This window comes from Eublepharis macularius, chromosome 5, assembly GCF_028583425.1.
Source record: "Eublepharis macularius isolate TG4126 chromosome 5, MPM_Emac_v1.0, whole genome shotgun sequence".
Classification (NCBI taxonomy): Eukaryota; Metazoa; Chordata; class Lepidosauria; order Squamata; family Eublepharidae; genus Eublepharis; species Eublepharis macularius.
The window spans coordinates 120861550-120888226 of NC_072794.1; the positions used below are offsets into that span (position 1 = coordinate 120861550).

The window sequence follows — 26677 nt, forward strand, 5'->3', positions numbered from 1 at the left end:
TGTTAATAATCACCTTGAAGACCCCATTCTTAGTGGGCCACAAATTTTAAAATACATAAATAATTTTCATACACAGTTGTGGAATGGTTGCCTAATTTCTTCTGTGCTATTCTCATCAACAACGTGCAGCCAGATTTGCCTAGAGGTCTTGTGTGCTGTCAGTTTTTTAAAAAAACTTTGAAACAACTGAAATGCTTGTGGATGTTCTATAACATCTCAACAGCTGAGCTAACAGATATGGAGCGGCAGGTGTGAATCCTGCACTCCACCATGAAACCTCATTGGGTGACCTTGGGCTGGTCACTCTCAGCTTAACCTACCTCACAGGGTTGTTAATGTGAGGATAGAATAGAAGAGGGAGAATGACATTGTAATCCACTGTGGGTGCCCGTTTGAGTAGAAAGTAGGCTATAATAAATACCTAAACTAATTAATTAAAATTAACTACAGCCATTTTAATAATTTTTTCTGGCTGGCAAAAATAACTATTACTTTGTTTCAGTTTTTTATTTTAATTTGTTAGTTTATTAGTCTATGTCCAAAATAAATGCCCTAAATCCAAAACTGCCTTTGTCCTTCCCACCAGAAACTGAGATGGGGCAAGACAATTCTTGCTGTCCTCTCTCTTTATATCCCTACTGCCCACCCATGCCTATCCTACTCTTCCTGCCATTGCCATCCACAGTCTACTTTTGCCAGCTTGCCTCACTCTGAGCCAAGCTACAAGTGATGCCTGACACAGGTTGGACACTTGTCAGCTTCCCTCAAGTTTTGATGGGAAATGTAGATCTTGCAGCTTGGCTCTCCATTTAATTGAAGTTTACAGAGCGGCAGTCTTTGGGAGGGAGAACATGTGGTCGGGAGGGAAGTGCAGGCGTCGGGCTCTCACCGGGCGCCCCCTTCCCGTCCGCTGAGTGTGTGTGTATGGGGTTTCTGTAAACTTCAATTAAATGGAGAGCCAAGCTGTAAGACCAGGACACCTACATTTCCCATCAAAACTTGAGGTAAGCTGACAAGTATCCAACCTGTGTAAGGCGTCACTTGAAGTGTGACACAGGGGTTTGCTTGGAGCTGAGGAATAACAAGTCAGCCCTTTAGTGACTGGCTTCACTGTATGAATAAAGCAAAGGGTTAAGGATGATATGCTGGAGCTTCTCAATCTGTATAAACCAGAAGGTCCAAGGGAAATGCATACCATATTAAGGCAGGAGTGGAAAAGAGGGCAACATATTAAGACTCCACTTAGGTATGGGTGATTGTAACAGATTTCATGTAATTCCAGGGAAATCATTGTGCTTGAAGATTTGATTTAATTTAATTTAATTTATTATATTTATATTCCGCCCTCCCCGCTTTCGCAGACTCAGGGTGGATAACAAAATACAAACATCACCCACCATTAAAACATTTAAAAGCATTAAATAATACATTTAAAAACATTTAAAAGCATTAAATGTTACGGTTCATACTGCACAGCATTGCAAGATGTTGCAATGAAAGACCTGACTGTAAAAGAATTGCAACTAACATGTTTCTCAATATAGGTACAAGATAATTGTCACACGGAGGAGAATCTGGATGGCTCTAGGAACTTGCTGGTTCATCTCTCTGTTAGTGGGTCTTGTGCCCATGTTTGGATGGAACCTCAGGAACTCCCAAAACCCTAGCAAGTTGGAATGTTATTACCAGAAAGTGATGAACATGGATTACGTGGTGTACTTCAGCTTCTTTTCATGGATTCTTGTTCCACTGCTGATCATGTGTATACTCTACGCAGAGGTCTTCCACATCATCCAAACAAAGCTGAAACAAAATGCAGCACCAATCAAAGGAACAGGAATATTTTATAGAAGGGAGTTTAGAACAGCCAAGTCTTTGGCCCTGGTCCTTTTCCTCTTCATTGTGTGTTGGTTACCATTGTGCATTCTCAATTCTATCTCACATTTCTGCCAAACATGTGGAATACCTGTGGAATTGTTATATGTAGCCATTCTACTCTCCCATACCAATTCAGCCATGAATCCTATTGTTTATGCCCTCAGGATCAAGAAGTTCAGAAAAACTTATATCCTGATTTTGAAAACTTACATCTTGTGCATGAAACAAGAACCAGATGTGCCTGGTGCAGAGAATACATCGATAGGTCAGTTGTCAGAAGATAATCTCTGAGAAAAACAGTATTAGATTACTCAGCCTCAGAGAAAGTCTAGTTCATATAAAGCCAGTACTGTGGGTCTCATTTCCATATGGACATGCACTGTTTTTAATGGGCTCCCTTGCTGTCAGACATCAGCTAAAGAGACGGCTTCTTTAAAAAAAAAAGAGTTCAGACAAGCTCAGAACAGCACCTCAGGGGGAGGAAACGTTCCTGCCCTCTCTTTAATGATGTTTTTTCACATGAAAACTGCATGTGAGGGGAGTTATTTCACTGATTTTGCATCTCAATGTGGAGAATCTACAGGTTCTCCATATACAGCAGCAAAAGCAGCAGAATAACTCCTCCCGCATACTGTTTTAGCACAGGAAAATAGCTTAGGGGAAGGCAGGAGTGCTCCCTTCCCTTCAGGTAACCATCTGACCTTGTTGAACTCTCTTTTTTGTAAAGAAGCAGTTCCCTTCAGTTAACCAGAGGCTGCAGGGAGCATGTTAAAACCAGTGTATGGCCATGCAGTAATATATTGTCTACCCTGTGTCAACTGCATTGGTTACCTTCCAGGCCTAATTCAAAGCACTAGTTATCACCTTCAAAGTTCCTCACAGCTCAGGACCTTCATTCAGCTCAAACTGAATCTCCCAATATACTCTGCACAGTGGCATTCCTCAGGCAATGTTTTCCTGGCAGTACCCTCATCTAGGATGATCTGTTTGGTCACAGTTCTGCCACAAGCATTCTGTGTGATAGGTCAATTCCTCTGGAATAGCCTACCAGAGGGGGTGCAGTGGGCACCTTTACTGTGGCCACATTCAGGAAGGCATGCAAGACTGTTGGGTTCCAGAGGGCAAACTGTTTAATGTGGACAATTCTGTGTGCTGGCTTGTAACTCTAAGATTTAATTCTGCATTGGTTTTAATTTGCTGGACACTTGTGATATCTTGCAGTTTCTGCTGTTTTGTTAGCTGCCTGAGTTTGTGGAGATAAAGTGGGGCATATCTATTTTTAATGAATAAATTTCTTTCCTTCTACAAAGCAAACAAGAGCTGCGATTCAACAGAAAGACACTTCTCTCAATTGACATCTTTAATGTCAGCCAGCATCTGAGTCCACCTTTTACAGCTCATTCTTTTTCTCTAGTATTGAAGGGAAGAGCCTGGAACAGATGTGGGCTGCATACACATGCGTCCTAAATCTTATGTTGTATCTGTGTTGAAAGCCATTTTGAAAAACAATATGTAAATCAATAATGTATAAATACATACATTAAATAAAATACCCATACCAAACATATCATGGAACATGCTAGGGATGCTAGACCCCAGTGGGGGCGGGGGATCCCCCACCCCACCCTGCTCCGCCCCCCACCCCCCACCCCCACTTACCTGGCCAGCGGGGGGCGCACACCTTCTGTGCATGCTCCCCTGCAGTGCTGTGCGCTCTTGCGTGCAGCAGCCACCAGGATCGGGCCTGTTTTAGCCCAGATTGAGGCCGCTGCAGAGCGCGGGAGTGTTCCTGTGCTCCACAGCGGCCCAAAACGGGCCCAATCTACACCAAAACGGGCACGGATCAGGCTCATTTTGGGCCGCTGTGGAGCACTCCCGCACTCCCGCACTCCACAGCACTTCAAAATGGGCCCGATCCACGGGTGCATTTTGGGCTGCTGTGGAGGACAACAGCATTCCTGCGCTCTGCAGCAGCCCCCAACCCAAGCCCCTGAGGACTGTGGGTGCTCTCCCAGGGCTGCATGATGATGTCACTTCCCAGAAGTGACATCATCACACTTGTGGGAGCGTGAGCGTGCTTCGCGTGTGCACTCCCACCCTTCTCAAAGGTAAGAGCCAGGCCCCAATCCCCCGCTGGGAGTTTAAGGGGGCCTGGCAACCCATCAATTTGTGACAAGCTTTGTGAAGCCCTGGAGGGGTTACAAAGACAACTATAACAGAGACTGAAGAGAAATATATGAGGGACCACACTGCTGAAATGGGATATGCAAAGCAGATGAATCTATGTGGTTAAATTAGAGAATTGGGTTCTCTTCAGGATTTAGGAACCAGGAAATATTAAGTAGTGGGTAACCAGAACTTTATGGCCAGAATAAAAATATCTAGCCAGGCACCTTATTTATTTACGTTATGTAGGGCTTTTTTCAGGGGGAATGGAGTTCCGGAACCTCTTGAAAATGGTCACATGGCTGGTGGCCCCGCCCCCTGATCTCCAGACAGAGGGGAGTTTAGATTGACCTCCGTGCTGCTCAGCGGCATGGAGGGCAATCTAAACTCCCCTCTGTCTAGAGATCAGGGGGCAGGGCCACCAGCCATGTGACCATTTTCTCTGAGGGCAACCCACTGAGTTTCACCACCTTTATTTTCAAATTCTGTTCCCTATTTGGGCTTATAAATTCTGCTATTTTACTTTGCCAGTTTTCCTTTAGGGGCATCTGAGAAAGTTTTTGGGGGGTTCTGGATATGAATCACACCTTGAGTATTTTTCTATTCTCTTTTATAGTTTGAGCTAATTTTAATTCCTGGAGGTCTAAGGCTAGCTGCAACCTTTGGTCTTCTCATTGCTTGGAAAAGTGGGTAAAAATAGTTTAAATTCAGAGTTCCAATGGATCTTGAATCAATAGTCAGACACTTTGTTTGCTTTTAAAATATTTACTTCTAAAGGAAAAAGGTACACAAAGAACTCTGTTGGCTACATCTTGCTGCCGCATGCTAAACTTAGACCATACTCAGTAATGGAGATTCCTCCTCCTTCTTCTTGACCCCTGAGAGAAATCACTGACCTATTAACCAATAACAGTTTACAAACACATCTCAGTTTCCTGAGCTTTCAATCAGATACGGCTATTGGCTCTCTGCCAGTATTTCTTCCAGGTCAATACAAACAATAGAACACCAGGTAAACACATTAACCCCATAATGACTGAATGCCAGACCTTGCAACATATATTGCAACACTCATGAGGGCAGTTAACTCTGCAGAAGAGTGTGGGACCCCCGGGCCTCCCTAGCACAAACCTCCTACATCTGGGAGCTGACTAAAATGCCGGAGCACTTCCATCAGGGTGGCAATGGGCTGGGTGTTCCTATTTGATTTGCTCCTCATGGCCTCAAATTGGGCTGTAGAAAGCACAGACATGGGCAGCTTATCATACTGGGTCATGTCTGCCCCAGTATCTTCAAGCTGAGCCCAGATCACTGGGCAATACTCATCCCTTGTGAGTGGCTGGGGTGAGTGAGGATGTTGTGCCTGCCTGCAAGCTGAGTGCTGATTCTGACCGGGAAGCCCTGGGTTGTATTTTGGGGCAGCTCATGATCATCCTGGAAATGGCATGCAGGGCTGGAACCAGGACCATTGTGCTAGCCCTTCCAGTTTCAGCTGCTCCTGCCATCCCCATTCCACTCTCAGTTCCCACCCCCAGCCTACATGAAGTTGAGCAAATTGGCTATTTCCATCATTCATGTACAGGGAATGGTGTCTGTTATTGGCATACACAACCATATAAATGGGCTCAGGGTGCCTGGAGTCTAATTTTCTGCAGTAGTTCTGTGCTGGGGCCTTAAGGGTTCCAGACTCCCCCAAAAGGTCTCCTACCTTTCTAATTCTATCTGAAAGTTCCCTCCAGGCGAGGTTTGTTTGCTCTAATAGTCCTAATGGTACTTTAGATTGTGAATTGAGGCTGGCATAAAGCATCCACTTAAAGTCATCCTCATCATAATCATAGACTCCCTGGTAGTAATGTTACCAGAACTGCTCTTTATTATAATGGGGAATTAGCTATAGCAGTCTGTAACTTAAAATTAAGCGCGGATCATAACCTATGTATACGGAGGTCCCGATCCCAGACACTCTAGTGAAAAAGAGGCAGACTACAAATAGGTTCAAACACGTGTATTGTCTAACAATGTGGCGTAAGCCTGAACTTGCACAAGCATACAAGAAACACACAAGATCTAGGAAGTACAGAGTATTAAATACAGAGACGTTCGCATTAGCTGGTTCCCAACGATGATAGGGGGAATACTCACTTATCCTGGAGCGAAGCAGAGACACAACAGCGAGGGTGGCCCAATGCCAGCACTGGGACCACAGACGGACAGCAAAGAAGTCTGGATAGGAATGGCCTAAGCCACGGACAGCAAGGGGGGGGTCTGGATAGGAATGGCCTAAGCCACAGACAGCAAGGGGGGGTCTGGATAGGAATGGCCTAAGCACCGAGTGGTCTGGGAGACCAGCTTAAATACCCCAAAACGTACCCTGGGGCTGGTGCTGTACTTGGTGGTTCTCACAGATTAAAACAAAGGTTCTAATGGGCTACTGAATGGCTTGGATGGGCCACTTTGGTAATCTGATCGTGATAAGTGACACCTCAGGAAGAGGGGACAAAAGAGGGAGGGGGAAATCCAAGTGGGCTGAAAGGATGTTCCAGCGGACAGGGCTTGTCCTGATGTCATCAGCCTCTGGAATGCGGAGGTTTCTTTGAGATGCATTCTCTAAGTGCTTGGGATGGTCGGCACTTAGTTCTTCTCCGGGGCGGCTCCTAAGATATGCAGAGCGGGGCGAGGTACTCTCGCTGCGGACGTGGTGTGCCCGCTTCGCCGAAATGGCTTCCCAAAGCAGTCTTCTTCCCAGGGTCTTCTGGCTGCCTGAGAACATGGACGCCGGCTGGGCATAGCTGAGGCTGGTTTGCAGGCTGCCCGGTAGCGAGGGCAAGCTCGGGGACCGGCCCGCGGGAGGCTCCAGGCGGGAACTGACCAGGGAGCGCCTAGCCAGGCTCGCTGGAGGTTTCCCCGGCAGGCGCCCGGCTGCTAGCAGCGGCTTGGGCCCATATGAGGCAGGCTTCCATGGAGGCAGGGGGAACAACACTTTAAAACACAGTCCAAGGCAGGGAACAGACACGGTCCGTGGCAGATGGCAATGCAGGCATGGGGCACACTTGTAACAGAGTCCAAACACACACTGGGAATTCCAGATACAGGTCAGGGCAGGGCTGCCCAGAAAGAGAGTCCTTTGTGCAGTTATTCAAACATGGAGTCAGTAAACTACACAGTCTATTACAGCAGCAGGGTAATTGACACGCAGGCAGGAAACTGACACGTGTATCAGAACACACACGTGTAAAGCAATCTTTGTGCAGCAGTAAAACAGTAACGCAGGAAACTTTAACACAGTTCATGGCAGGCCTTAAAGCAGGGGAGGGGGCCTACTTGGCAACAGTAATTGGTCAAGAACCAAACCTATGCTACCTAGTCCAGCAAATTTTTCAGAGGCGAGAGGTGCTTTGCTCTGCAGGCTCCTACCCTAACTTCCAACCAACTTGGAACAAACTCAAGATGGGGAAAAATTTGGAAAGAACATGCCGTACCCTTGTGTTCTACAGAACTTCATTTGCACTGTTGTGTGGGCCAATAGGTGCGGCTGAATGATATGAGCCAAAGAGATGAAAAGGGGGAATGATTCCCACCCTGATAGTTGCTCTTGTAGTGTCACACAAACAGATTTGCACACATGCACTCACACGCATTTCAGCAAGAGTTTCTCTCCTTACATCTGTACTCTAAGCCTCATATTGCAACTCACAATACTCAGATGTGCAGGGTGATGCCTGCGTAATCCACCATTAGACTGCTACACAAATAGAAGGTATTCTTAATGGGTTGGAGAATTAGCATTGAGGCACAGGGAAGGGGGTGACTAGAAATCTCCACCAATGTTTACAGGGATTGTTCCCTTAAAGAACCCTCAAATAAGTCAGAAAGAGGTTCAACCAGAAAGTTTTTTTTATTAAATGGGGAAAAGGTCAATAACACAAATACAGCACACATACAAGGCTAACCAAGAAAATGAGGGAGGAAAATAAGAGAAAATAGTTTCAGGGAGGGCAATTTTTACCATTCTTGAAGAGCAGAGGTCCACAGAGGCAGCAAAACAACTAGTGTTTCATGGAGGGAAGAGAAGGCCCAAATGAATTTGGGTGTGTGTGGATGGGGTCCCAGAATGCACACACACATGCACACAGAGCACATGCCTAGAGAGACTAGTTATAGGGTGAAGTGCTCCCTGGGGTGAGCTGATGTCCTTGCCCTAAAAACAATGGCTTAATGGCTGTCTCCAGAGGTGAACAATGGAGTTGGGAGAGGTTACCTAATGTGTGAAAGGTGCTTGATGACCCTTTTAGTACTGAGTGGGAAAAGCTACCAGGTTTGCCAAATAACTTTGATTAGGATAGGTGGATGAGAGGAAATGTAGCAGGGTGTTGATGGGATTAGACAAGGGTTTCCTTGGGAAACTTCATTATCTTTGCGTCTCTACGGGGTGTGAAGGGGCCATCAGTCAGTCATAGAATCATAGGTTTGGAAGGGACGTTTAGGGTCATCTAGTCGAATCTCCTGCACAATGCAGGAACTTCATAACTACCCCCCCCCAATTTCCCCAGTGACCCCTACTCCATGCCCAACTGCCTCTGACTCATACTGTGATAGTTTTCCAGGCACCCACCTAGTTGGCATTCACTCTGCCTTGGATCAGGTAGCAAAAAAAGGAAAAACACCACCATAACAATCTAACTGCTTGCACGCTTTCAGTTCAACTTTTAAAATGAACCAACAGAATATATAACCACTTGTCAATGCCTGTTCATATGCAAGTCAGGTAACAACACTCTTACAGATACATAGTCATAAGAGGATCACCCGTATTATAATCCTTAAGTACATATAATTCTATTAATCAGTCCATTAATTTATTTTTTGCAAGAGAAATTCATCATTCCAGACACCATCTGACAAGGGGCCTGGCTTGTTGTTGCCTCATTTCCTGCTGTTTTCTCAACAACGTATCTGCAACTCCTTTCATATGAATACAGCTGTCATGTCCACTAGCTATATCATCCACTTCTTCAAAATTTGTGGTAGGGTGTGAGCTTTCGTGAATCACAGCTCACTTCATTGTGACTCACAAAAGCTCATACCCTACTACAAATTTTGTTAGTCTTATAGGTGCTACTAGAGTCTTGCTCTTTTCTACTGCTACAGACAAACATGGCTATCCATCTTGATCTAAGAAATTAAAAACATACGTAATAAAATCACATCTTAAATAATTAAAACCAATAGAAACATCTGATTAAAGCAATTAAAATCAGAGCTAAAATACACATACAAAAACATAAAAATAACAAAACATTGGGTAGGAAGGAGGGAACACAAATGAAACAAAAAAAACCCCTTCAACAGCTGGTGGAAGATGGCAAAAGAAGAGGACAGATGAGTGTCCCTGGGGAAAATTTCAGTGCCATGACTGAGAGGTTCCCTCTCTAGAGTTGCCACTTGCCTAATCTCAGAAGGTTAGGGCACTTGAATGAGGGGAACTTTTCCTTTATCTTTCTGAAATTTGGCATACAAACTCTTAATGGAGTCATACAAACTCGAAAAATTTCATCCCAACTTGTTGAGAAGCAAAAAAAAGTGAAAATATGTTTACCAATGAAACCAATAGTAATAAATAAGCAATTCAATAAAGATATAACAAACCTGTGCAAAACCCCAAATAGATTTTTTTTTCTATTTTTTGTTTCAAATTATTGAGAACTGTGATCTATCATCCACCTACATCAGCAAAAATGTTATTTTTGGCAAGGTTAACTTTGCTTCAACATATCATTGGGGCAATTATACTGTGTGAGACCACAAGATGGCAATACCTTCCAGCAGGAAGCAAAGAACTTTCAGTAACGTGTTTAAGGAAGTAGCCTCTCTCTTTGACAGCCTCTAACTGGCAAAAACTTCTGCCACAATAATTGCTTTCTCATTGCTTTGTATTCCACTATTGAATGGTGGTTGTGCAGTATTATAGACATTGACTGGAATAATCAACAAGTTTGGGTTTTTTTCACAGAGGTTTCTGAAGATAACCTACCACAATGTTTTTCATTTTGGTAACATGATATAGAGACTTGGCCCTGTGTATTAGTTCCTTCCTCCCCCTTTAGAGTTACCAAAAGGCCTGGGGGGAAATTTGTGAAGGGGATGTTATTTACCAGGTGATGTTATTTAACTCCATGCCATGAAAAGCTTCAGCTGCCCATTTCCACACATTAAGCCTCAATAGAGGCTTATACCTATACACTCATCCTTATACCATCTACAGCAACTACTAACAGAATTTGGAAACATTGCAGGCCTGAAAGTCAATATCACAAAATCTCATATTCTCCCAATTAATTTGGATAAAACAATGTGTAAACAAATCTCAAAAAATTACAAATATCAAATAGCCTTGAAGCAAATTCACTATTTAGGAGTAAACATTTCATCCAACATCAACTCACTCATTAAACTGAATCACACAGAAATAATGAAACAAATTAAACTACTTTTTAACAACTAGACCAACCTGCATCTATCAGGGTACGATAGGTTACATCTAGTAAAGTCATTTGCTTTTCCCAAAATACTCTACCTGTTGAGGACCATTCCAATTGATATTCCAAGAAAACAATTACACCAATGACAAAGTATGCTAAACAAATTTCTCTGGGAAAACAAAAGGCTGAGAATTGCCTTTGAAATACTGCGCCGGAAACGTCCGAATGGAGGTCTTAAATATCCAGACCTTTACAACTATCATACCACAGCTAGATTGGCTAACGTACTACATATTCTCAATCAAGCAAATCCCCCAATTTGGGCTAAAATATTTCAACCTGTCTTGGGAAAATATACCATAAGTGATATAATTTGGAAACGTTCAATAGACCGTCCTAAGAAAATTTTTAAAAACCCAATTATTTAGCTTCCCTACTGAGAGTATGGGACAAGAATAGAAAATACCTAGTTCCAGTGATATCAAGATATTCTACATTCACGCACCAACATTGGTTACCTCAGAGTCATGATAAATCCTTTTCAGAATTTTGGAGCCAAGAAAAAATAACTAGATTAATAGATATAACCACGCCTAAAGGATTAGCAGAAAAATCAGAAATAGAGAATATCATGAATCATAAAATCCACTGGTTTAGGTACTTCCAATTACAAAATTTGGCTGATCACATCAATTTATCAAAAATAATTACCTCCCCCAAAACAGAGTTTGAATGCCTATTAGACTCTCCTTCTCTTCATAAAAAAAGGTTTGTTATCCAAAATTTACAATATAATGCTGTCCATCCAAAAACATAAATTATAGAAATTTCAAGCCCAATGGAACAAGGATTGTCAAATAGAGCAGTCTACAGAAAGATGGGGAAAAATTTGGTCTTGCAATGCCTATACCTCAAAGTCAATTGTCACTAAGATGCAAACCTACAAGATAGTTAACAGATGGTATATAACTCCAAAGAAAATATCCCTGATCTCTTCCTCATCCTCCCCTAATTGCTGGAAAGATTGTGGAGAAGGAGATTTTGCCCACTGCTGGTGGAGGTGTAAGCATATACACCTGGTGGAGGTGTAAGCATTTTGGAAAGAAGTGCTAAAGGAAATCCGGAAAATAACAGGATATGAAATTCCTCTGGCACCAGAAATTATCCTGTTAGATCAATGGGATAATTGGCAGACCCATATTCCCACATTAAGGAGAAACCTAATAACCACCTTACTGGTAGCTGCAAAGAGTGCAATAGCTACACTTTGGAAATCTAAGGCTACCCTCTCAATTGACAACTGGCAAAAAAAAAATTGGGACCATTATATATCGGAAAAGTTGTATGATAAAATCTATCAAGTAGAACACTTCCCAAGAACAACTAATTTTATGGAGAAATGGTTTCCATTTTTTGAATATCTGGAATATAACAGCTCCATGCCCGGCCTAAAATTTTTTCATACATATGCAAATATATAAAATACCTCTTAGTTTCATAGAATATCTTTTTTTTTTTTTTGAAATTTTTTTTTATTGGGTTAGTATCAATTATTTTCACATTACAATCAATTCTCCCATTTACCAATTTCTAACCCCCTCCCTTTCCCCCCCCTTTTTATTGACTTCCAACAGTTTTCCAGCCCTTTGTCCCTTTTCCCTTACTCTTTATATATTCCTCTATCTAATCAAATATGTATTCTCCTTTTATTCTAAGCAATACTTCTTTGACTATTTTTAATACTCTGTACCCATAATAGATAAACAATTTATCCCATAATTCCATTTTCAAATATTTCTGAATAACATAAACTATATAAACTATATAAGCCATACAATCATATATATCAACCAACTTAACTTATACTCTATATATTATTCATTCTATTTTCTTCTTTCTGTTTTAATTATATTAGTTTACGTTAATATTTTGTATATGATATCAATCAATTTGACTCATATATACCTTCATATTACCATATTCAGTTTGGTACATTGTACAAAATCAAAAAGAAAATATTATTAATTAGTCAATCCTTATAGTTAACCCTTGTGGTTAGTTATTTTCTATCAATATTCTATTTATTATTCTATATATATCAATCTAATAACATAACTGCTTAGAGATTCATTTTTACCTCTTCTCCCCCCCGGTAAAGTCACCCCCCTCTACATTTTATTATATTTCAAGTTTCATAGAATATCTGATGTACTTTGTAAGAATTCCCTCTCTTTACTAGATCAACTATAATTCCTTATATTGTAATAAGCATAACTTAGTATAATTACTACTCATTAGTAACATAGACTTCTTGTGAGTTATAAATCTTTGTATATTTAATTGTTACTTATTACTTGCTTTGACTTTATGCATGTTTTTAAATTTTGTGTGCTTATTGTTTAACAGTTTATAGTTGTGTTTTACAGTTTTAATAAAATTTTATTTTTTTTTAAAAAAGCCTCAATAGAGGGTCAAGACATTTCTCTCCAGGCCTGTTGGCAATTCTATTCAAGTTTTTAATTGTGAATGAAAATCCTTTTAGTATTTCTATCCCTTCCAGTTTCTGATTATATCTAAAGAACTGATTCTTTGAGGTAGCATCTTATTGAATAACTTACATTTGTTATACAACCAAAGAGTATTCTTTATACTAAATTATAAAGTATGTGACAGATAGAAATATGGTTTCCAGATCCCCTCACTCCCCTCATTCATCCTAGTGGTGGTGGTGAAGGGACACAGCACTCACCTTTGGAATCTCCTTGTGTGCACGCAAAGCGCACATGTGGTTCCGGTGTGGCGCAATGATATCACTTTTGGGAGTGATGTCATTGTGCAGGCCCTAGTAGTGCTCCTGCAAGTCACTCTGGGCCCATTTGGGGTCCAAATTGGCCTGGCGCAAAACTCAGGAGTGCTCCTGGCTCGGCACAATGACATCACTTCTAGGAGTGATGTCTTTGTGTAAGCCCTGGGAGCACTCCTGCACTTCACAGAACTGGCCTGTTTGGGGCCCTAATTGGCCCGGCGCAAAGCACAGGAGCACTCTTGGAGCCCGCATGATGATGTTACTCCTGGGAGTGATGTCATGCTGCACCAGGAGCTTGCCCCAGGAGGCCTGTTCCCCTTCTGGCCAGGTGAGTGGTAGTGAGGGGTGGAGGCTGGGAGTGGGGATCCCATGCCCCCACTGGGGGACTGGCAACCCTAGATAGAAAGGAAGTTGGGTTATAATAGCTTACCTCCTAGACCTTGTAAAGACTTGAGTTGCCAGTCCTCTGGTGTTGGATCCCCCACCCTCAGCTCCTATTTCCTGCTGCTGCTCAGAGCAGTGTGGTGGAATGTGCCCTCATGTCATAGCTGACTTATGGCAACCCCTGGTGGGGTTTTCATGGCAAGAGACTAACAGAGGTGGTTTTCCATTGCCTGCCTCTGCAACTCTGGTCTTTGTTGGAGGTCTCCCATCCAATAATAATAATAATAACATTCGATTTATATACCGCCCTTCAGGACAACTTAATGCCCACTCAGAGCGGTTTACAAAGTGTTATTATTAACTAACTAGACTGACCTTGCCTAACTTCTGAAATCTGATGAGATCAGGCTCACCTGGGCTATTCAGGTCAGGGCACTCAAAGCAGTAGCAAGAAGGAAAAAAAAAATAGAAAAATGGCTGTTGGGCCCCTGGAGTGATGTCTCTTCCATGGAAGTGTTTCCAGAAATTCCTAGAGATGTGTGATGTCACTTACAGGTTTTCCTGGAAATAATGTCATGCAGCTACTGACAGCTGCCCCCCCCTATCCCCCCACGCCATCTGTTTCCAGTCTGGGCTTGGCAACCTAGTAAATACCAAGCATCAAACCAGAGGTGATGCTGGAAGATCAGTGAATAGATTTTCCCCTGATTTAGAGTGGTAGTGTGCTGAGAGGGAGAAAGGGTTAACTGACCACTTCCTGAGCTGCTGTTAGCCTTGGGATGCTTCCTTCCCAAAGGCAAACAATCAAGTTACTGGACTTGCAGTGTATACCATAGGATATTTTTCTCTAATCCTCCTGTGGAACTCCCCTGTAACAGTCCCTGTGCATCTGGCACTCCATGTTACTCACAGCAAAGCCATTGCTTGAGGGTGTCATGCCTTCCACAAGCCATACACTTCCTGTTTCAATATGCACACATCCCTCCTGTTTCTAAACCACTTCTAGAAATAGTGTGCTTGCAAAGCAATTTTGAAAAAGAACCCTCCCAACCCTGTGCAATGAAGTTGTAGCAGGGTTAATTTCTTCTGGAGTTTGGCTGTGTTTCTTATATCTTTGCCTTCCTTGTTATTTATTTAACCAATGGGGTTATTTAAATCAGTCAGGTAGCTGAGAAAGGACTTCCTTTTTATTAGCTTTCCATTAAATTAACTGAAGTTTAGGACTCTTTAAGGATCAGATTAACCTTCCTAATACATGTCTCTCACCATACTCATGTAAGTAAAGAGACTGGTTGTATCTGCTAGCAATGGAATTACTAAGTGAGCTCAACTGGCAGTAGGGTTGACATATCTCCTACTATAGCAGGAGGCCTCCCACTGGCTGCTGTCCTTGGCTGCCTGGGAGAAATTTTTTTAAAAGGTGTCCTCTGCACTACAACGTCACTTCTGGGGAAAACTCAGAAGCGACGTATGATATCTAGGAATCAGCAGAAACTATGGTTTTACCATAGAGTTTCCAATGATTCTGAGAGTTACCCTACATCACTTCCAGCTTTTCCCTGAAAGTGATATAGTGGCATACAAGACATTGCGTGCACACACACACACCCATGTCCCTGCCTCAAAACCTCCCACTGGCTGCCAGGCACAGCCTGGCAAACCTAGCTAGCAAAGGATCTTGTACCGTCGCTGGAAGGCACTTCAACCTGTGTATGCATTTAGCACCAAAAGATGCTTCTGTGGTAGTGGAGAGATTCCCAGCCTCTGGGAATCATCAGGAACTCCAAGTCTGGAGATTGGCTGGGTGTGTTAAGAACAAAACAGAAAATCCCATCCTACATGGGGTCACTGTGGTTGGCATAATTTAGGAAGCATATTGCTCCAGCTGACACATGCAACACCTCTATATTCAGAGACTTGTAGTCCTAGGCCACATATGCCTTGTGTGCTTATTTTGTACACTCAGGTACCTGTGACCCAGTTTATATAATATGACACGTGGCTGGAATGCTGCATGGATAAATATTTTTAATACATCCAATATTGTATTTAAACAGGAGCAGAATGTGACACCAATTACAACACAAGCATCTTCAGACCCCAGCTTGAGGTTTAAGCAGAGTTGGAACTCCTCCCAGTCTTAGGACAGTTTTCACATAGGAATTTCTCCTTTTTATATCACTTACTCAGCCTTGCCTCTGACCACAAATGAGCCACAAACACGTAACACTTCTCTATGCCACATGACATGAGAGTCAGTGTTGGATAGTGGTTAGAGTAGTAGACTAGGACCAGGGAAACCTATTTCCAAATTTTGGGGACATTGTCGCATCTAGTTGAGTACTTTTCTCCATGAATTTAACATTTCAGCCTCTGGTTGGTTGCACACTTATGTAATTTAATCAAGAAATAGGATGATATTCAGGTGGACTGACTCAGGATCTACATGAGGGTCCAGTAGCCAGGAAACCATCCCATGGGAATGTCACTACCTTAGTCAAAATTGTGGTTGTTAATCTGAATCCACCATAAGCGGCAGGACAGTCCTCTCTTGACCCATTGCCTCCATAGCAGAAGGCACTCGAGATTACCACAAAGATTGTTTTGGTTTTTCCTTTCCTTGCTGGTTTCAGGTTTTCCATCTAACAAGACAAGAAGGGTTGTAGATGATTGAACATCTTCTGTAAGATCTCATGTTGTCCCCCCCCCCCAACCATTGCCTCTTTAAGAGGTTATCACTAAATTCACTTATCTTTGTTCTTCCTGACATCCACTTTATCTGCAACAAAGAATCACCACTCTCCAATTCTCCTCAAAGAATCTGTATTTACAGCTCAGGCAGCAGATTGCCAAGGGCACTAACTGCAATAAACAGAAAATCAGATTTGACACTGGATCATGTGTTTCCTTCCTTCCTCTTATGCAACATCTAACTGACTGTTAAAATAAGGGGGAGCTCCTGTCATTTGCAGCTTTGAAAAAACAGAGACCTTCAATTACTTTCATGCAACATTTATGCTTATCCTTTAAACTTCTGCTTCCATATCTGAGTCCAATCAGAATCTACACACAGAAATTATGATTTCATTACTACTGATTTTTCATGTGTCATTTGTTGTGAAAAAACTATTCATACTGAAAAAAGTCTTTAGCTTCTCTGTATCCAGAAGAAAAATCGACGATTCTGAACAGAAAAGGCAAGCGGGTTCCTTTTTTCTTTGGAAATTAGACAAAAGTCCTAGTTCATGAACTCTTGGTTAAGTCCCACTGAAAACAATGGATCACATTTAGTGAAATTAAATTAAGTTACAGTGAGATTTATGACTAACATTCTCTGGACCAGAACCAGTTACCCCACAATACAGAGATGTCTGCAATATTGCCCTTCAGAAATATTCCTTGCACCTGACAAAGTGAACTCTGCTCCACAAAGGGTGTGCCACAGAGAGATGTCTTACAAAAAAGTCCTAAGCTGGTCTACTCAAGTCTGCTTCATGAGCCTTACTCCCAGGGAAGTGTCCTGATGAATGCACTGTTGGTCTTTTAGATGACCCAAGACATTTTATGGTCTTGCTGTAACAGACTGATACAACTGCCCCTCTGGAACACGTTCCTTCTGAAGTTGGCACATTTTCAGTGATGTGAATTGATATTTATTCTTTATTTTATTATGCAAATTTTAACCTTGCTTTTCAGTAAAAGCTACTTTCTTAGGGATGTCAGGTACCCAGAACTCACCTTCTCTATGCACAGAGAAGGGGAGAGTGAAACTGACAGAGCCTTCAGGAGGCAAAGAGGAAATTAATAAACCCTCTGAGCAGTGATCTCTCTGGCTCTGTAGAGAGGGGAAATTAGCAAAGCCTTCTGATCTCTTTTAAAACTCAGCTTCCTGGCTAACGCTGCTACTCCCTTTACATGCTCCTCCTCATATAATTTGCCTCTTGTAGCTTGGCTTTGAGAGCCAAGCTACACGTGATGCCTGACACAGGTTGGACACTTGTCAGCTTCCCTCAAGTTTTGATGGGAAATGTAGGTGTCCTGGTCTTGCAGCTTGGCTCTCCAACTGCTGTCCAATGGACTTTTCAACTGTCACTTGTCCAACATTCTGCCAAGCTGCCTACATTTCCCATCAAAACTTGAGGGAAGCTGACAAGTGTCCAACCTGTGTCAGGCGTCACTTGTAGTTTGGCTCTCAGCATATTTAGACTGAGGCTTGAGAGAGCTGCATTGCTGGATCAATGAGTATATTAGGCACAAGCTTTCAAAAGTCAGCTCCCTTTGTCAGATACCACTGTCAGCTTGACTCTAGAAAACATATACCCTGGAAAGTCTTGTTGGTCTTTAAGGTAGATGAGCAAGGACTCAAACCTTGCTCATCTACTGCAGACCAACATGACAATCCACCTGAAACCATTTTTGTCCATATCATGCAAAATACTTGAAGGTAAAGGTGCAGGGAGGCAGCTGCCCTAGGAACAGAATAGTGTTTGCATCCCATCCCCCTCTTCCTGATCCCGTATTGGCCTTATAATCTTTAGGTATTTTCTTGGGGAATATCCCACTGGGTCTAGAGTATCCCCTTATTAAGAAGGGAAATTAATGTATTTTATAAAATCTCCAAAATGTTAAACATTTAAATACAATTAGCAAAAGCTGAAACAGGCCACAATACATCAGATACTTATTCACAAATGATCCCAATTAAATTAGTGACATCAATTTTGGCATATGTGACTCGAGGTCTGCAGCTAAACTGCTAAAACTGCTTATAGAAGGCTCTGCCTTCTATAAATCTAACTGTAATAACAGCAAATTAATTAAGCCAATAACAATCTCTGTTGAGTAAGGTAATGGAAAAGACTGCAGATGCCTTAACAGCAGAGAAAAACACGATATACTGTAGCTTGTCACTCTTTGAGCCCCATATGTAGGTTTTCCTGCCATAGTATCAAGCTGTTCTGACAGGAAAGAAGATAAGATGTGTGTTGGCTGAGGGTATGTAATTTGTCTCTCAAAGCCCTGCTCAGCATCAGAGACACAGCTTTGTCTTAGCCTAGCACCAAGGCCACAAACTAGACATGCTGGTTTTTAAAGAGTTGGTTCTGGAATTTCCAGGCCCAGCTTGGGTTCTCCACAGCCATACAGCAGCTGTGGAGAATGGCTGTTAATTTTTTTTTTTAAAATGGCCTCAGAACACCACTGCAGGGGAAGGAAGAGCTCCTTTCTCCTCCCCTCAGCCTTTCCCCCTGTCAAAATAATATGGGGAAGGGTCTTTCCCTGTTTGTACAGTTCCATGTACACAGAATACTCTATGTGGAGCAGCAAAAACAGACCCCCCCCCCACTGTTTTGGAAAACAGCTTGAGGGGGGAGGCACGCCTCACGGTGGAGTTCTGAGGCCATTTGGGCTCTCTTTTATTTTTAAACAGTCATTTTCCACAGATGCTGTGTGGTTGCAGGGAACCCAAGTTGGGTCTGAGGAATCTGGACTCAACTCTTTAAAAACCTGCTCATCTAGTTTGACCCACCAGATGACAGCTGGTGTCAACATGGACCAAAAGGGCAGCTATTGGTTTGGTTTGATTAGATGTTTTCTTCATTGGCTGCCACCATATGGAAAGAGGTTTATACCAGCAAGGCATGTATCCTTTTTGTCTCCAAAGTATTTGGCACCTAGCAGCATCAGATGTTAGAGACACAGCATGTGTAAATGGTTCAGTGACACCTGGGAGATAGGAAGGTAAATTAAAGACAAAAGTCTAAAAAATAGTAGAATAATATTTGTATTCATAAGTCATCACACAGGCTCTCTCCTTATAATGAGCAATTAAGGATGAATAACAATGAAATAAAAACCTCAAACTGTGAAAACGGTAGTTATGCTAGCTATCAGGCATCTCTATCTGAGCAGGCTTGCATAATTATCTTATTATTGCAAAGAAAAAAAATGCTTGGTTGGCTGCTAGATTTGTTTTTCTCATGAAGATGATGAAAATACATTTTTTCATGTGATAAACTGGATTATGAGCATTATGCTCTAATGCAGAATTATTGTAACTATATAACATTCACTACCCTAACATATGTTTATAATACATTTCATTTTGCATTCAATCTATTCTCAATCCAGTGGTGATATTAGTGGCATCAAATATTACTTTGATCACTGTAACTCTTTTCTTTATTTTTACTCAACCTGATTGATAATTGATCTTTGTCTATATGGAATAACTTTGTTCTTATCATGTCCAGTTGCCACGTTAAGCCACAGGTAAAAACAGATGAACTGCAAAATAGCATTGACAGATTAAGAAGGGATCTCAGATTGAACTAAACAAGGCTTTTTCTTACTACATGGCCATCTTGGTATTTTGATTGTATTTATATTGATGAGTCCAGTTTTAATATATTTAAATGACTATTTTTGTATTATTATTGTTGTAGCCTGCCTTGAGCCTGCTTGCAGGGAGGACGGGCTATAAATCAAACCAACAACAACAATGAACCGCATGAAACTACATCGTTTAGTGGGGAACGGCCATGGCCTGGAGCTGAACACCTGTTGGGCATTTGGAAGGTCCAGTTTCAATACCTGCTTTTTCCTGTTAAAGGATGTTAGTTAGAAGGTAATGGGAAATTACCTTTGTCTGCCTGAGACCCTGAAGAGCCACCACCAGTCACCGACAACAGTGCTGAACGAGAAGGTCTGATTCATATAAAACGTCCAGACATTTGTATATCTTTGAAGGCGATTAGCTCGGAAACCATCCTCAAAAACCTGGTTTTAGGGAGGCATGGCAGCCATAAATCATACCAAACTCTTTCAAATGATGAATGTACATAATCACTGGTCGGTGGAATTCATTTGGATCAGGTCTTAGCATTACAGTTATCATAATGAAGATGTTGGTATTTGTGCAATGCAGGCCCTTTTACAAAATCACATCTTGGCTGATATGCAATACTGTACTACATCTGTCTTAGATGTCTTAGCTGATGCAATACTGTACTACGTCTCTGCTCAGATGATAAGATCACATCAGCTAGCTAATGAGAATATTATATATACATAGATGCTTCAAGTGTATTGAAGAAGAAAAGGAAGGTATACCTAAGTCTTAGGTATACCTAAGTCTAACCTCTAAGCAAGCATTTGGTTTGGAAATGGTTCAGGGAGATGCTTTGGTGAACGGATAGGGACTGTAGACTATACAGCCATATACTTTCAGCTGCCGTAAGTATTTTCCTACTTGATAGTTTCTGTGTTATTTAATATGCTGTGTTAAATTGCTTATATTTTGTTTCAGCTCTGTATCAGATTTTTGTTATTTTCAAATTTCTGCAATCCATACCTTATTGAATTGTTTATTGAATGTCCCAGCCATTGATTGTATTGATCTACACTGTGTAATCTGCCCTGAGTCTCAGACAGAAAGGCGGACTATAAATAACATAACCAATTTTTATCCTGCCTTTCCACCCAGCCAGGGCCACCAAGTTGGCTAAATTAAATTGCAGCTTCTCCCATAGTGTCAGTACTTACTACGAGCAGAATCTCACTTGCATAGAGTTCTTTGAATGCCAGCCTGCAATCCCACAACAGCCTCAACCCATGGCAGTATTACTAGAAAGTAGCACTGGCCAACTAAAGTGCACAGCTGTCCTGATGCAAGCTAGTTATACACATCAGCCCCATGGACAATGATTAAGAGTAGTTTGAGTGCTTCAGAACATAAAATGTTTTAATAACAACAACAACGACTTTAGATTTATATACCACCCTTCAGGACAACTTAACACCCACTCAGAGCGGTTTACAAAGTATGTTGTTATTATCTCCACAACAATCACCCTCTGAGGTGGGTGGGGCTGAGAGAACTCAGATGGCTTCAAGTGGAGGAGAGGGGAATCAAACCCAGTTCTCCAGATTAGAGTCCTGCCATTCTTAACCAGTACACCAAACTGGCTTTTTTGCTTTATTTATTTATATTTTTATTATTATTATTAATTTTTATTTTTAATTATTTTTATTATTTTTATTATTTTTTATTACTCTAATGAATACACTTTGCTCTGATGAACACAAAAACTGGGCAGTGGATTGGTACAAAATTTTGTTCAGCAGAAGTGCGGAACTCCAGTGAGTAAAAATAAAGGTCTCTGGAGAGTGGTTAAAATGACTCTTGGTACATGTGTATTAAAAGATTGTACCTTGCAAGGCTCCAGTCAAAGCTACATATCAAGATAACATAGGGTGACACCGTGAAACTTAAATCATACCCTTCCCTTTTTAGCAAACACAACAGTTCATAGACTTGGCAAATGTTGTCTCTCCCTGGAAAGATTTGACATTGTAAACAATAGCAGAACCTTCTGCATTGCTCTCTGGGGATTTTGCAGGCTGCCTGGCTTGGGAAAGATTAATAGCATGACAACTTGACAGTTTTAAAAAAACATAGCCCCAGCCTTTTGTTTCAGCAATATACAGCAGGCCTGTAGTGTGGACAGAAAGGTAATGAGATGAAGAAACATTTTATATGAGTGATTTTGGGCAGGGAGCCTCCAAGAGATGGGCTGCCAGGTCTAGCTACAGCCTTCACTGCAAAGCGAACTTAGCTCCTTGTAAGTACAGGGTGTTCAGCTCACACATTAGTTGCTGCTTCCATATAGGGATGTGGTATTCTTTCAAAGAGAAGAACTATCACATTCTGAACGGATGGCTGTTTGAATTCTTTCTTAGAGAACAGATTAGCCTCCTTCTCTCTATGACAGCTGAAAAAACTCAGCCACATGCACTCTCAGTGCCTCCAGTTAGAAGCATTTCATTTCATTTAAAACATTGATAAGCCACTTTTCTACCTTGCAAGAACTCAAGGCAGCTTACAATATAAATAAAATTACAGTCAGACAATGAATAAAACAAAGTTTAAAATACAGTTTAGGACTGCCAATAAACATAAAACAAAGTTAATTAAAAGGCAATACTAAATACAAAAAAAAAATCTTCAGCTGCCTCTTGAAGATCAGCAGTGAGGGCCAGGTTCATCTCATAACATTGCAGTGAGGGCCAGGTTCATCAACATTGCAGTGAGGGCCAGGTTTATCTTATAACATTGCTTTGTAACCAAGAGCAGCTTCGAATCCTGCCTCTTCCAACACACTTGTGTTTTAAATTTGTGTTCCAAAAGTGATTGGTAGTTGTATTTGACACCCACACTTTGCAGTCCACACAAAAGTGATCTTTCCAGGAGTGAATTATTTTACCTACATTTTAGTTATATGCATTAATTGTTTTCTTTGATGGGGAATAAACTTGTTACTGTTTGTTACTCCCTCCATCATTGTTTTCAGACTCCTAGAAGACGTGTTTTTCTATAGGCAGACTGCTAAGGGGAGGAACATGGAAGACATGATTTCAGAGTACAGAAAAATACAGAACTACACAAGTGGTGTGCTTGAAAATGTACAATTTACTAGGGATGCTATGACCTTCACAGTGAACAGGTTTGACAAGTGAACATATTGTGTGTTTATCAACCACAGTTACTGAAGAGCTGAGCCTTGGATAGCCTTGCCTTGCCTACAGTCTGTCTCAAGCAGCAGCTAAACAGCTTTGGGGCTGAATAGTAGCAGTAGTGTTTCCCTTCTTTCCTTTGCCTTGTGAAATGTGTTCTGCCCCAAGGTCAAGTAGATACTTCTAAGTTAAAGGGTTAAAGGTGGGGGAAATGGAGAACAGGACAGAAGAGACGTGTCTAGTCCTAACTGGTAGATAGAAGCAAAATACCTGCTCTATGTGGCACAATATGAATTGGAAAATAAGGGAAAAATAGGAAAGATATACCTTTCCTATTCTGTATAAGTCAGAAGGAAGAAGGAGAGATCCAGTGCACTGGGAACCAATTTCAGTGCAGGCAAAGCTCAGAGGAGACTCAATGAGTTCAGAAGGGATAGACCAACTCTGGAGTTGGGACGGCAGGTAGGACACAGAACCCAGCTACCAAAGTGGGGGCTGAGAGGTGGCTTTTATGCACTTTTAGTTGCATCAAGAAGGGGAGAATGTCTCTGCTGTGGTGGGATTGGATCCAGGCTAGAAACTTTGATTAGTTTCCCTGACAGCTCAGACTTGTTGGACAAAGGCTGGGTGGCTGCTTGATTGATTCACCTGAGTGGCAATCCTGATTAACCAAGGCTGGGAGATGGCTGATGTCCTGGCCTCACTTATTTTCTGGGGGTTCTGAATTGGAAGGCAGATTCCTGGATGGTCCTAGAAGGTTGATCATTGTCCAGCAAACCATGATCTGTAAATGTGGCCTGAATTTTGATGAGCCTCCAGGAAGTCAAAGAATAGAACTATTGTTGAAGGAGTATCAAGGCCCCTAGTGGAGCCTGGCTACTTTCTTGTTAGTGAGTCAGCTTTTGTGTTCCTGTAGCCTGATCTTAGATTCTCAATTTTTATATCTCTCTCTCTCTCCTACAATTTCAGATGCATTATATTTTTAAAAATTATTTATGTTACTTATAGTCCAGCTTTCTGACTGAGACTCCAGGCAGATTACACAGTGTGAATTAGTACAGTCAGTTTCAAGGACGTTTCAATAAACAACATAAGAGGGTATATAATGAAAACTTGCAAAGATTTAAAAGCAGCAGAAATAAGGGCTGCCAGATCCCCTGGGGCCCAAAGGGGGGGGGAAGGGGGAGGCATGGGGGGAAATTACCGTGTCACATACTCTGGAGGATTTCCTTGTTGCACTGGGGATGATGACATTCCCAGTGTGACAAGGAAGTGGGGCCAATGTGATAAAAATGAGCTCCCAAACTAGTGTTGGGGTGCCTTTGGGATTCCTAGAAGCAATCTAATACAGAGTAGAAGAAATGCTGAAACAGAGTATACACAATTCTAAGACTGACATATTAAACAACATAGAACTACTCAGTAGGATCACACTTCAAGCAACAGATATTGCACAGTAATAATATCTACAGTCCCTATCTCTTTACTGATGTATCTCTTTGAGAGCACTTCCTAACAGAACAGCCCTCCTCTCTGAGTACAGTGTCATCTTGAATCATTCTGTTTTGCATTATCTATGGAAAGCCTGGTGAGTGGGAGCTTCAGGTAGGCCATTCCATAAACTGGGGGCCACCACACTCAGGCATAGGGTTTCCAGCTCCAAGTAGGGAAATTCTTGGAGATTTGGGGAATGGAGCCTGGAAAGAGTGGTGTTTGGAGGAGGGACCTCAGCAAGGTATAATGCCATAGAGTCTACCCTCCAGCTGTTTTCTCCAGGGGAACAGAGCCCCTTGGCCTGTAGATCAGGTGTAATTCTGGGATATCTCCAGCCACAACCTGGAGGCTGGTGACCCTACTCAGGCATATGGCATGAGAAGCCATGGAGGTGACCAAAATAATGGTTCCTGCTTCAGGGCTGCTTCCAAGGTTACAACTGAGCACACACACTTGTTGGTATCAGAAGCTACTGCATTCAGGCTAATCAGGATCAGTTAGTTCCATGGCCTCTGAGAGTCACAGTTAGCCAAAACGGCTATTCTGAGTAGAATTTGGGATGATCTGATTTGCAGGGAAATAATCAGAGAGATGGGGTTCTTACTGAGATGAGGGAGAGGTGGCCTTTACTTTTGTTAGAGACAACAAAGAGAGATACAGGAAGGGGTAAGAGCAGGGAATTTCTCACCAAAGCTGGTTAGGCCTCCAGTGGAATCATACTAAAAACATTTGTACTAAAATTATTAAACTTACTGTCAAACTGTTATTAAACTATCAAACAATCATTAGGTGTGCCTGTATGACCAATCATAAATGTACAAGTAATTCTGATTAAAAACACACCAGAAAACCACACAGAGAAAAGCTTTAATCAAAAAGTCTGGTTGAGGAAGCAAGTAACATTGTCCAGAGTGCAGAATAGAGAGTCCTTTCAGAATTGTCATATCTGTGTACAGCCATGCCATGTTTGGTTGTCATGTCACTGATGCCACAGTATATTGAGTGTTTAATGCTAACCTGACGTATTCTCTCCTTAGCCAGGTTATTTCCATATTATAACTCTTATTTCTTCAGGCCCTCTAGCCAGGAAGGGCCTCTCGTGTTATCTCACAGAACCATGCATCTCCGAGCTAGAAACAACCTTGGAGACTCTAGGTGCCTGCTTTTGCTACTTTGCCCAGACTCTGGGAACCTATTATTGTGTACTCACTGTTTAGCCATAACTATAAAGGGTTCTCACAGGACCCGTGTAGAGTTGTCTGCCAAAATCCAGACAGTTGTTGGAGAGCGGGAAAATCAAGTATAATCAAGTATAACAATGCTTATCTGCTTTGCCTTGTCACTTCTACCAAGCTCCGTGATGGAGTTCAGACCTGAACTGTAAGAATCCTAATAAAAGCTTTTCTACTGGAATCAATGTGTGTTCACTGGAGAGAGGCTGAGGGATCTACCTGCCAGGAACTGACAAGAATACAAGGGACTGGTACAGAGACAGCATTACAAAACTGAAGGCATGACACTGAGTCGTACCTGTGGTAGCAATTTTGGGAGCAATGGAAAGATTTGAATCAGTGGGGGGAGGGGCGATCCTCAGTTTATCACAGAGCACTTAAGGTCCAAATTACATTAATGTTCAGTGACTGCATTCCATGTGCAAGATAATACAGGGAGAGGTTCTTTGTCTTCCAGCTTGGTGGGGCTTGATTACATTAGTAGCTCTCCATCCCTGAGATTTCAGTATTGCTGCAAACATGCATCCACAACCCCCACCCCCCGATAAAAGAAGTAACAGCTGTTTATTTGCATGTATATATATTTCAGGAAGAGTATTCCATTCTCCATTGAATCAGGCTTGCCATTTCTGATAGATTTTCTTGTTTTGTAAAAGGGTCTTATTTTTAAAAGCACACTCATATGCTTCTTGTACTACAAAACACTGAGAATGAAGCACAGATAT

General features: G+C 41.9%; 1 protein-coding gene across 1 annotated transcript in view; it reads left to right on the forward strand.

The window, feature by feature from the left end:
* LOC129330404 (adenosine receptor A3-like) overlaps positions 1 to 26677 on the forward strand; it is a 44523-nt gene that overhangs the window by 3826 nt on the left and 14020 nt on the right. The window contains exon 2 of the mRNA XM_054980433.1: positions 1545 to 2115. Coding sequence (XP_054836408.1) covers positions 1545 to 2115 — 571 coding nt within the window. The remainder of the gene's footprint in view (positions 1 to 1544; positions 2116 to 26677) is intronic.